Genomic DNA, 13,027 nt, shown 5'->3' with positions numbered 1-13,027 from the left:
AGCGAAATTATTCAACTTTTATTTTGTTCCCCTGCTAATTGGAATGAACACCTTTGCGCATAAAAGATGTGCCACGGAATCAATGTGCTATGTTTTGATTTTATGGAATTTAGAGAGTATAATTGACTGAATAGACATAAGACAAGTAAATATTGCAGTTCTTAAGAACTAAGGAGAACATATCGTCCAGGAATCCATCCCATTTCCCATTAAATACGACCTTTCCTTTAGGACCCTTTTAACTTTGTATGTCATGCCCTTTCGTAGTTGGAAGACCTAATACAAAAAGCAGAGAAATAGTTACCTTTAAAGGTAAGTATGTTTTTTGTCGAAAAATGTGTGAAAAAGTTGCGAAAAAAAAAATTAAACTTACTAGTATAATAAAAGGAGGTAGTCCACCATACAATTTCATCTTCTTTGTTTTACTTGGATTTCGTATTGGATATTCCTATCTTAATGAGAATGTCATCAGCTATCCTAAACTAGGCCTAGTTGAGTTTGAAATGAACTAACGAATCTAACTTCGGTTTACTTTGAAAAACTGAATTCGAAGTGGCAAGATGTCATGTTTTTGTTTAAAGTATTACAAGTTATTGGCTGTTGTAATATTTTTCCGTTCAAATTCTTGTTAATCCACACATAAAAACCTACATAATAAGATCTAACCTTGTCTGATAAATGTTTTAGAAGGGGTGTAGTCTAAAAAAGTAGAAAATCTATTGTCTAAAAAAGTAGATATTTCTTTAGAACAGTAGGGTTGGAAATTCCCTAATCTTTGGAGAAAAATGGTAATATATATGTTTCATCAATTACACTCTTATCCAGCTGGTCTTATATAAATTTTTAGTAGTAAGAGCAATTCTGGTGTCAGGTTTCATTAAATCTTATCTAAGCTAAAAATTAAATTTAATTGAAATACTTTTACTAAATATATAAAGGCACGAAAGTTACCTTAAACAAGGACCCATTAAATGGTAGCATTTCGTTGCAGAGTCCCTTGTAGTCTTGACCACAAACACCTTGTAACATTTTGTGCAGGCCCCAAGCAAGAGCATACACTGCCTTAATCACAAACGCTAGCTTGTTGTCTTGTAGGTATCCAGCCCTTAAATCTTCTTCTCCTACAATATAACTTCATGCTTACTCTTAAATACAAAATACAATTTTGTTTTCAAATGAAAGTAAGAAGCGTCATAAAAATCTAACATATACATAAATTGTCATGTATTATTCTTGTTTGTATTACTTTATCTTTGCCGACTTAATTTAAATGTTAAGATGTTATGGAGATTCGTCCAGGGGAAAGTTTTACCGGGTTGGAATTGTCTGGAGTATCTTTCTGTGGGAGGAGGGGATTTTCCATGAGAGAAATTTTCCATAGGGGAATTTTTCACGGGATAAATTTTCCATGGAAACTTTCTGTGGGAGCAACTTTCTGCTAGGGGCTGGGGAGAGGGGGAGGTTATTTTTCGAGAATACTTTTCAACAGACGAGAGGATTTCCGTCATGATTTTAAAGACAATCAGAAATTAAAGCCTTTTTCAAATGATAGTGCTATATAAAAAATTTCACCTAGAATCGTCCGCAAGAAACTTTCCGGATGGAATTTTCAGCTAGAATGAAATTAACTGGGGAATATTCTTAAGGGGGGTTATTTTCTGTGGTGAAAAATATTCAATGGAGGGAATTTTCCATGGGGGTGGGCGGACCCGGCAAAATACGATCAGAAGCTACATAAAAAAAAGTTTTTTCAACAGTAAAGACCAACATCAAAACCTAAAACAGACAGAAATTATTATGTATATGAAAGGGCTTACCCCTCCTCAAGACCACGCTCTTTACACTAATGTTTGACTTTTTGTCCCAATTCATTAACAACGACTCCTGAAACACAAAGGCTGTGTCATTGGAATCATGAGCTTTTTTAAGTTCTATAAGAAACTTTAGCGTAAAGAGCAAGATCTTGAGGAGGGGGCAACCCCTTTCATATATGTAGTAATTTTTGTTCGCTCTAGGTTTTGATCTTGCTCCTTACTTTCAGTTGAAAAACTTTTTTTTATTTAATATTCGTAAGGGAATGAAGTTGATCGGTCAATTTTTTTCTAGACATAACCCAGGCTTAGCCTTTTTGAGTGGCAACTAAACATATATTTTGTTATAATATAATGTTTTACCTTAGCTTTTAACAGCGTGTACAATTTTATAAGCAATAGAGACAAAATAAATAAGTATGACACGAACAACAAGCCACAACTTTTATTTTCTATATCCCCTAGTCTAAAAACCAATGCCACGTGAAAGTCTAACTCGATACCCGTTGCTATTCCTGCGATGTCAAGATTGCCCCCCTCCTTGCATGTCAATTCCTTTTAATTTGGGCTAATCAAAAATGTTCTAAGGATGGTAGCTCAACAGACTAAGGGGCCAAGATTCAAAAATTCTAAACTTAAAAACGTTCATGGTTTCCAGTTTAGCCCTTTCGAGTGGCAGCTTTTTTTTTGACAAAATAAAATCCGTTTAGCTTTTAATAGCGTGTACAATTTCGTAAGCAACAGAAAAAAAATAAATAAAAATGTTAAGGATCCTTCCAAGCCATTGATAGTCCCAAAGGGCGTCAAATCTACATTTCATTTGTTTTCAACAATAATGCTCCATACCTAAATCTCGTGTAAGTCAATTAAAGTACAAGATTCTTCTATTCAAGTTCACTGAACGTATTCATTTAAAAATTTACTGAGCTCACTTGTATAACTCGAAATCTCCGATAACCGGCTATTGTATCATAGGCAGCACAATCGCGCTGCCTAAGTAAAGGACGATGTTGACACAATGTATTTTTATTATTTTTTTTTCTTTAGACCAGGGCACTTCGTATCGAAGGAGTTGTCGTAGAAACTTCAAAAAGGGCTCATTCAATTGGAAATTGAAGTGGCTTGTGTCCTTTTTAATAATCGAAAGTGATTGGAAGGCAAATAACACTCCTTCCACGCCCACGTTTTCCCAAAACACATCCAATCAAAATTTTGATATAGCCATTTTGTTCAGCATAGTTGATTTCCAGATAGAAATTATGTTTTTGAGGAGGACACTCCCCCAAAGCCCTCAGGGCAAGGGTTGTAAGTTATGCCCTGGGAGCATATAAGGTTTTTATAGAAAGCGTTGTTGTAGAAACTTCAAAAAAGGCTCATCCGATTTGAAATTCAAAGGGCTAGTGCCCTTTATCATAGTCGAAAATGATTGGAGGACAACTAACCCCCGTCTCACGCCCACCTTTTCCCAAACACATCCAATCAAAATTTTTACATAACCATTTTGTTCAACGTAGTTGATTTCCAGATAGAAACTATGTTTGAAATATATAAAATATGACAGAAAATAAAATAGATAGAAAATAAAGTATGACAACCCCACAGCCCTCAAGGCAAGGGATGTAAGTTTTGCCCTAGGGGCATCTAAGGTTCTTATCGAACGCGTTGTCGTAGAATCTTCAAAAAGGGCTGATTTGATTGGAAATTGAAATGGCTAGTGCCCTTTATAATAGTCGGAAGTGATTGGAAGGCAACTAACACCCCTTCCACACCCACCATTTATCCAACCACATCCAATAAAAATTTTGAGATAGGCATTTTGTTCAAATCAGTTGAAAGGTCCGGAAATTATATATTTGAGGATGACACTCCCCCCACAGCCCTCAGGGTAAGGGTTGTAAGTTATGCCCTAGGGGCATATAAGGTTTTTATTGAAAGCTTTGTCTTAGAAACTTGAAAAAGGGCTCATTCGATTGGAAATTCAAAGGGCTAGTCCCCTTTTTAATAATCAAAACCCATATACCTTCCCATGGCCAGAACATAATTTGCACTTTCGTGAAAAAAAAAATACAGATGAATGTGTATTGTCAGTTTAAGATACATATACTGATATTTAGTAACCAAAATGTTAATATTATTTGATTTATTGAAGTTATAAAAGTAAAAACATTTATATATTTTCAGTAAAGTGCAAATTATGTTCTGACCTTGGGAAGGCATAGGGGTTTTGAGCCCTACTCATGTTAATTTCTGCTCGTTTAGAGTTTCATTTATTAATCGATGCTGATTTGTGGTAGTTTCACGCTTGGTAGATTATTTGACTTTATTTTTGCTCATTTTTGGTTTAATGGAGTTCTTTACTTTTCTCTGAAAAACTTATTTTGTGGAAAAAGTTTTCTTAATCAATAATACAAAAAGGGCCATTTTAAGATAAGTTTAAAACTTGTAAAGATCAATTACATGTTCAAAACAATTCCTGTAGTGCCCGTGGGTAAATAAACACAAAAGTAATTGACCGTGGAAGAAAATCAGTTATTGCATCGGCCCCTAATAAAAATACAGATACTTGTTAGATATCCACAGTTGTCTCTCTGTAATAAAATTTAATAAAAAAAACAGTTTTTCAACTGAAAGTGAGGAGCAACATTAAAACTAAAAACGAACTGAAATTATTACGGGGGTTTAGCCCCCTAGTCAATACCTCGCTCTTTACGCTAAAGTTCGAATTTTGTTCCCATTCTTTAAGAATGACCCCTGGATCACAAAGGCCGTTCAATTAGAATAAATAGCTCTTTTGCAAGAATTATAATAAACTTTAGCGTAAAGAATGAGGTATTGACTAGGGGACGAACCCCCTCATATATGTAATAATTTTTGTTCGTTTTAAGTTTTAATGTTGCTCCTTACTGTCAGTTGAAAAAACTTGCTTTTTTATTTAACTTCTGATTGTTTTTTAAATAATTCTGGGAGATCCGGAGCCCTCTTCATAGATATGTCCCTTCCCCCATGAAAAATTCCTTCATGGAAAAACCCTACCACGTAACCTTCTCCTCTCGACCCCCCCCCCCCACCAGAAAAGTCCCCCTTAAAACATCTGTATACTTCCCAATAACCAATACTGTATGTAAACAATGGGCAAACTTCATAATTTGCAGCCCTTTCCCCGGGGACTGTGGAGGATTAAGTCATCCTCAGAAACATAATCATTAGATTTTTTTACTATGCTGAACAAAATTACTATCTCATAATTTTGATCGGATGACTTTGGGAAAAAATGAGTGTGGGAGGAGGCCTAGTTACCTTCCAATTTTTTGTCACCTAAAAGGAAAACTAGAACTTTTAATTTCCGTTCGAATGAGCCCCCTCACGATATTTTAGGACCATTGTGTCAATTCTATCACCCCTGATAAAAAAAAATAATTAAATAAACACGTATCCGTGATCTTTCTTCTGGCAAAAAAAATACAAAATTCCATATTTTTGCAGATAGGAGCTTGAAACCTCTATAATAAGGCTCTCTGATACGCTGAGTGTGATGGTGTGATTTTCACTAAGATTCTATGACATTTAGTGGGCGTTTTCCCCTTTTAATGAAAATAAGGGAAATTTTCTCATGCTCGTAACTATTGACGGGTAAGACTAAACTTGACGAAAATTATATATTTCAAACCAGCATAAAAATCTAATTGTTTGGATGTTGCTTGGATGTTGCCAAGTAAGGAGCCGGGTCGCTCCTTACTTACAGTTGCCACGAACTGTTTTACTGGTTTCTTTCTGTACCTCAATATGCAATCGGAGATAATTAGCTTAGCCTGAGAGAGATAAACTACAATGTAAGTATATTTTAATTAGATATTTAATATATAGAGTTTGAACTTCCTTTTCTTGGTATTTTTTTCGGGTAGTTTATAGATCCTTTCTCCAATTAGGTTAAGGAATTAATATAAGGCGTTCTGGGCGGCCTGCTTTCCATAATTGTCTGTTGTAGTTTCCATGATTTTGTTACTTAAGTATTATATTTTCATTATATTTTGGTATATTTCATTAGGATCAACTTGACAACTTGGGTATGGTCGGGATATTTAACAAGTACCAAAATACACAAGTCCAATTTCCTTCACCCTAAATATGCAAAATTCTTGGAACTCTAAATACCAGACAAAACAGCTATTGTCCCATCTTCCCATAAAAATATTTAGGTCAATGTTATGCAGGTGAATAATACTTGTAATAAAAGTCAGGCAAACGCCTGGGGTTGCCCATAGTATCCATAAAGGGGTATCTGCTTCCAATGTCCTTGGACCATTTGTTTATGCAATCCAGCCGGGAAAAAACAAAGTGACAAAAGAAACGCATCCGTTACCATCCTACTCGAAAAAAAAGGAAGTATCTGCTTCTCTAGCTAGGGACTTGAACATTCTCTTGTAGGGTTCTCTGATGTAGCCTATTGAATTTGGTGTTGCAATTTCCATGAAGTTCACACTACCTTTGGGGGCTGTTTTAACTTTTTTCCAAAATAGACAATTTTTCTCAGGCTCATAGCTTTTGATTAGTAATTTTTGATTTAATGATTCTTACAGTTTTTGAATTACTATTAAAAGCATATTCTTTGGATGATACTATTATCAAAATTTCTTGTTTTAGAGTTCAGTTTCTATTAGCACTAGTCGTTCTTTATTTACAGTCTGTTCCCACGAATCGTTTCATCTGTTTGGGAGAGAAAGTAAGATAGCAGTTATACCTATGAGGATTAAAATATCACAATTTTGTTTTGCTATATGTCTCAAATCATTGAAAAAAGCTGTTTATTTACTCACAGGAACTTACGTTGCTCATTTTAATAATGTGTTTATTTGTGTGTACGGTGTTGTCTGTGTGTCTGTATTCTATGTGTATTTGCTGCTGTGTGTGCGTGCATGTTTTATTATGCATCAAACTGCCCATGTGTCACAATCCGTCATTCAGAAAATATTCTGAAAGATTTGACTTTACGTTTTTCTTAAGAAGACGTACACCTCTATCAGCCTCCTACACTCTGAAAACATAACAAAAGGGCACACTGAGTTGTCAAAACAGTATTTTGTTTCTTGATTCTTTTTTATTAATAAAAAAAAAATCAATTAATGTCTCAAGAGAACCCTCTTCGTAGACGTATATTTGACTGGCAAATAGTATGGGAAAATGCAGATGGAAGAGAGCTTCAAAGAAATGTTTGTTACACAAACACTAGACTAACTTCAGAAATCTTTCCATAATGACATCTTTGTAATGGAATTGTCCAAAAAAATTTGTCTTGCTCTTCACTTTTATTTATAAGCATCAAAAAGACGAGCGATAAAACACTGAAGAGGACTGAAAAAGAAATCCCCCAAATGAGCTTTTGTTTTCGTTTTAAATAGCTATGCCCCTAAGTGAAATGTAATCATACCTGTACATCTTTCCAAATCCTTAAATGCTGCATCTTCTTCTCGATTTCCCAAACGACACTGAAATCTATTTTGCCAAAATTCCCTGAACCATGGATTTCTCAAGTTATTTTCCGGACGAAGATTAAAGTAATAATCGTCAAATTCAGGAACATAGTGCGAACTAATCCGTATCGATATGGATCCTGCTGACTCTTCTTCGTACCCGTCAACAACATCATAACGATCACCCCAGCCGTCACTAAATAAAGCAAATATATATATATATATATATATATATATATATATATATATATATATATATATATATATATATATATATATATATATATATATATATATATATATATATATATATATATATATATATATATATATATATATATATATATATATATATATATATATATATATATATATATATATATATATATATATACATACATACACACACACACACACACACACACACACACACACACACACACACACACACACACACACACACACACATATATATATACATATATACATACATACATACATACATACATACATACATATATATATACATACATATATATATATATATATATATATATATATATATATATATATATATATATATATATATATATATATATATATATATATATATATATATATATATATATATATATATATATATATATATATATATATATATATATATATATATATATATATATATATATATATATATATATATATATATATATATATATATATATATATATATATATATAATGGAGTACAATAACAGAAGCTGTACGAGAAACGGGCTAAATAACAACTTCAAGAGTAAGAGTGTCTTTGTAGGGTCAAACCTATTTGAATATAATAAAACATATTGTCTTTTTTATTCAAACTCCAAATTCTTACTTTCATCAAGGTTGGACATACCAGTGGTGGATCCAGGGGAGGGGCGAGGGGGCGCCCCCCTAACGTAGCCTAAAGTAGTGTAATTTAGTTAATTAACGCAAGTTTGCGTTAATTGAACTTGATTCTACCGCAAGTTTATTGGATCAGCCTATTCCCCCCCCCCCCCCTAAAATAAATTCTGGATCCGGCCTTGGGACATACCCACGAAAAGTAGCTTGAATAAGGAAGTTCGTTTAATTTCAGTAGAAGGAGTAAACCTCTGAAGGAGAAACCATATAATAACCGAAATCATACCGGCAAATTTATCAAGCTTGCGAAATATTCATTCATCCCTTCAAATTCAAGATCCCTTTTCAAAAAATATGTATTTGTTTTCTGTTACGGAAACTTGTTGCGGAAACATGTTTTTTTTCTGTGGCTTTTGTTTGTTTTCAACAATTAGTAAACTCTTAATTAGTAAATAGTAATAAAAAACTTACAGATATTCCTAAAATCAACCTAAAACATAAAATGCAGTTAGCTAAAAATGAAAATAAATTAACTTAATAAGCATTAAAAAAATAAAAATAAAGAGCTATATACCTATCCAACCAAAAACGGGCAGAAACAGACTCATATAATAAATCAAACTTAAATAGAAGGGAAATTGCGACGAATGAGTAAATGAAACATAGAACAATTAAAACAAATATTCAGAGCAACCCAAAAAAGAACGTAAATTGATAAAAAACAAATTAAATATAAACGGAAATGAAAATTAGTAGTCAGGTTGAACTCGAAACAAACAGCAGTTGCGAAAGCATTTGAGTGGGGCTGCCGCCCATCAAAAACCGTAAAGCAGTTATTCCCAGCCAATTTTGGGTCATACCCCACCTGGGCATTTAAAAATCCTGAGGCCCCCTCGTAATATTTAAATTTTGTTCCTCAAAATTTTGTGTGTATTCACCTGAAGGAAGCTTAAATCGGCATTAACTTGGGTTTCTGTCCAAGTCGTCCTCTAGGCATGTTTTATGCTAATAAATTTTTTTTATCTGTATGCATAACTTTTCATGCAAAGCATATCGTAATTGCAATTTAATTTTTTTTTCCTTTGTATTTTGTTGCTCTTTCAATACATATGAATTTGACGTTATTCACATTTTTTTTTTAAAGTTAAGGATATTGAGTATAGTCAGCCACAAGGTGCACGTCCTGAGTAGAAAGGGGGGTAAAGGTCCGATCCCTCACCCCTGCTGCCACCTACAACTTTTTTAACACCAAATATGGGTATAGAGTCATTAGGGAGAACACGTGGTTAATGGGGTCAATGACCTAAATTTCCAAGGTCGATGTTGTTGTTGTTGTTGTTTTGGACATGTGCATAGAGTCATTAGGGAGAACACGTGGTTAATTAAAGCGATTGGGAATTTGGAACACCTGTGCTGTCAGTCATTAATCAAATTGTTTCCGGGCAATGTTTAATAATGTCTGACAGGTACTGTCAATCATTAATCAAATTCTTTCCAGGCGAAGTTTAATAATGTCTGACAGGTGATGTCAGGGTTGATTGATATGTCACGAAATGGGAATTAATTTGTTGTTTCTAAGGGGAATTATTGATTCAAGAAAGGGGAATTAATTTGTTGTTTCTAAGGGGAATTATTGATTCACGAAAGGGGAATTAATTTGATGTTTCTATGGGGAAGGTGGGGAAGAGATATATTGATTGCGTAATCGGAGGGAGAGAAGTCCCGAGAAATTGATTACATAATCGGTAGAACCCTATAAGGAGCTCATGACGGGAATCCATTTATGGGCAAAGAATGACGTAATCAACTAGGACAAATCGATTTCTGAGATATTGATTACATAATCGGTAGAACCATATCAGGAGGTCCTGACGGGAATCCATTTATGGGCATAGAATGACGTAATCAACTAGGACAAATTGATTTCTGAGAAATTGATTACATAATCGGTAGAACCCTATCAGAAGGTCATGACGGGAATTCATGTATGGGCATAGAATGACGTAATTGAATAAGAGAATTGGATTTCTGAGAAATTGATTACATAATCGGTAGAACCCCATCAGGAGGTCCTGACTGGAATCCATTTATGGGCATAGAATGACGTAATCGACTAAGACAATTGGATTTCTGAGAAATTGATTACATAATCGGTAGAACCCTATCAGGAGGTCATGACGGGAATCCATTTATGGGCATAGAATGACGTAATCGACTAAGACAAGCAAGTTACTTTCTTAATGTCCCTCCTAAACCCATTTTGCAACTTGAAGTAATTATCTTTTTCACCCACAACTATACTTTATAGCTTTTTGAGTGTCCCAACACCAAGAAATAATTTTCAAAGAGCATTTCAGAGCAAGTTACTTTCTTAATGTCCCTCCTAAACCCATTTTCCAACTTGAAGTACTTATCTTTTTCACCCACAACTATACTTCACAGCTTTTTGGATACCTCAACACCAAGAAATACTTTTCAACGACCATTTCAGAGCAAGTTACTTTTTAATGTTCCTCCTAAACCCATTTTCAAACTTGAAGTACTTATCTTTTTCACCCACAACTGTACTTTACAGCTTTTGGATACCTCAACACCAAGAAATACTTTTAAAAGACCATTTCAGAGCAAGTTACTTTCTCAATGTCCCTCCTAAACCCATTTTCCAACTTGAAGTACTTATCTTTTTCACCCACAACTATACTTTACAGCTTATTGGATACCTCAACACCAAGAAATACCTTTCAATGACTATTTCAGAGCAAGCTACTTTCTTAATGTCCCTTCTAAGCCAATAGTCCAGCTTGAATTACTTGTCTTCATCACTCTCAACTAGAATATACAGCTTTTTTGTTACCTCAACAACAAGAAATACCTTCCATAGGATAATACAGAGCACAATACGTTGTTACTGTCCCTTTTAAGCTCATTTTATAACTTGAAGTTAAACTACTTTTCACCCACAACAATAGATTAGAGCTTTTCTGTTACCTCAAAACCAAGAAATACTTTTCAAAGATCATTTCAAAGCAAGTAACTTTCTTATTGTCGCTTTTAAACCAACTTTACAAATTAAACTTCTTACCTTTTTCACCCACAACTATAATCTACAGTTATTTGGATAACTCAAAGAAAGTACACACTTTTGTTATGTCATGACAGATAAAGTTACTTTAGTTATATTCCTCATACACCCTGTTTCCATTTAGAGATATTTTTCTTTTCACCCGACACTTTACTATACATAATGATGAATCCCAATGCAAAACGCAATCCTTTTCCTTGTCCATTACATTGAAAGTTCCTTACTTACTGTCTACCCACCATCCATAGACCCAAATGAAGTTCACTACTCTTTGACATTAAGTAGTACTCTACAGATATTCTGTAAACTCAAAACCAAGACATACTGTTCAAAGACCAGTAAATAGCAAATTACAGTCTGAATGTACATGCTAAGCTAGTTTTGGAAATGGATTCACTTATCTTTTACACCCACAACTATAATTTACAGCTTTTTGAATGCTCCAACACCAAGCAATACTTTTCAAAGGCGTTTCAGAACAAGTTCTTTTCTTAATATGCTTCTTAAACCAATTTTACAAATTCGAAATTTTTCCATAGTAGATAGAAAAAGCTATATCATAGCTGTGAATACTTTCTCGAAAGATAAGCAGTTCTATTTCAATTTTAAATTTTCTCAATGAACTGAAGAAAAGTTCAAGTTCTCTTCTGAATTTTCTCAATGAAAAAGAAATTAGTGTTTATTCAATTCTATTTTTCCAAATAATATAAAAATTTTCCACTTTAGTTCAGATTTTTCTCAAACGGTTAAAAAATTTTAAATACTGTTCCAAATTTTCTCAACAAAGTGAAGAAAAGTTCAAGTTCTCTTCTGAATTTTACCAAAGAACTTATTTCAATTCTAATTTCTACAGAGAAAACAAAAATCTTCCACTTCAGTTCTTTATTTCACAAAGACATAAAGAAATTTAATGTTCCATTCTAATTTTTCGGTGGAAGATAGAAAAAGTAATCCCCAACCCGAAGGAACCCCCCGGTCCCCACAATGCCCACCAAAGGAGACCGAACCCAAAGGCCCACAAAGGCCCCCCGACACACCCAAAAGACCAACAAACAAAAATTTCTCTTAGAAATAATATTTTTCATCACTGATAACACTTTTCTGTTCGAACTAGCAAGTTTTCTAGCAAAGATACCAAATATTTTCATAGAAGTAACATTTTTTGATTGTGATAACAACTTTTCTGTCAGAAATAGCAAGTTTTGCTTAACACTAACAAACCCACTCATCAAAGTAATGATATTTTACTTTAATACTAACATAATTTTACTGAACACACGCAAATTTCTCTTATAAATAATATTTTTCATCAATGATAACACTTTTTCTGTTCGAACTAGAAAGTTTTCTACCAAAGATACCAAATTTTTTCTTAGAAGTAACATTTTTGATTGTGATAACAACTTTTCTGTCAGAAGTAGCAAGTTTTTCTTAACACTAACAAACATTCTCATCAAAGTAATGATATTTTACCTTAATACTAACATACTTTTACTGAACAAACAGAAATTTCTCTTAGAAATAATATTTTTCATCACTGATAACACTTTTCTGTTCGAACTAGCAAGTTTTCTACCAAAGATACCAACTACTTTCATAGAAGTAACATTTTTTGATTGCGATAACAACTTTTCTGTCAGAAGTAGCAAGTTTTGCTTAACACTAACAAACATTCTCATCAAAGTAATGATATTTTACCTTAATACTAACATACTTTTACTGAACACACAGAAATCTCTCGTAGAAATAATATTTTTCTTCACTGATAATACTTTTTCTGTT

The 13,027-nt window shown here is 33.5% G+C and overlaps 1 protein-coding gene across 1 annotated transcript in view; it reads right to left on the bottom strand.

Annotated features, from left to right (window-relative positions):
* Positions 1-13,027, bottom strand: part of LOC148955282 (metabotropic glutamate receptor 5-like) — a 412,763-nt gene that overhangs the window by 224,804 nt on the left and 174,932 nt on the right. The window contains exons 7-8 of the mRNA XM_089106900.1: positions 7,237-7,475; positions 952-1,121 (exon numbers count right to left, since the gene is read on the bottom strand). Coding sequence (XP_088963026.1) covers positions 952-1,121; positions 7,237-7,475 — 409 coding nt within the window. The remainder of the gene's footprint in view (positions 1-951; positions 1,122-7,236; positions 7,476-13,027) is intronic.

The sequence above is a fragment of the Artemia sp. Qi Xiang Cuo genome, chromosome 2, assembly GCF_049724085.1.
Source record: "Artemia sp. Qi Xiang Cuo chromosome 2, ASM4972408v1, whole genome shotgun sequence".
NCBI lineage: Eukaryota > Metazoa > Arthropoda > Branchiopoda > Anostraca > Artemiidae > Artemia > Artemia sp. Qi Xiang Cuo.
Note: the sequence above shows the minus strand (reverse complement) of the source record. Positions and strands in the feature narration are given on the sequence as shown.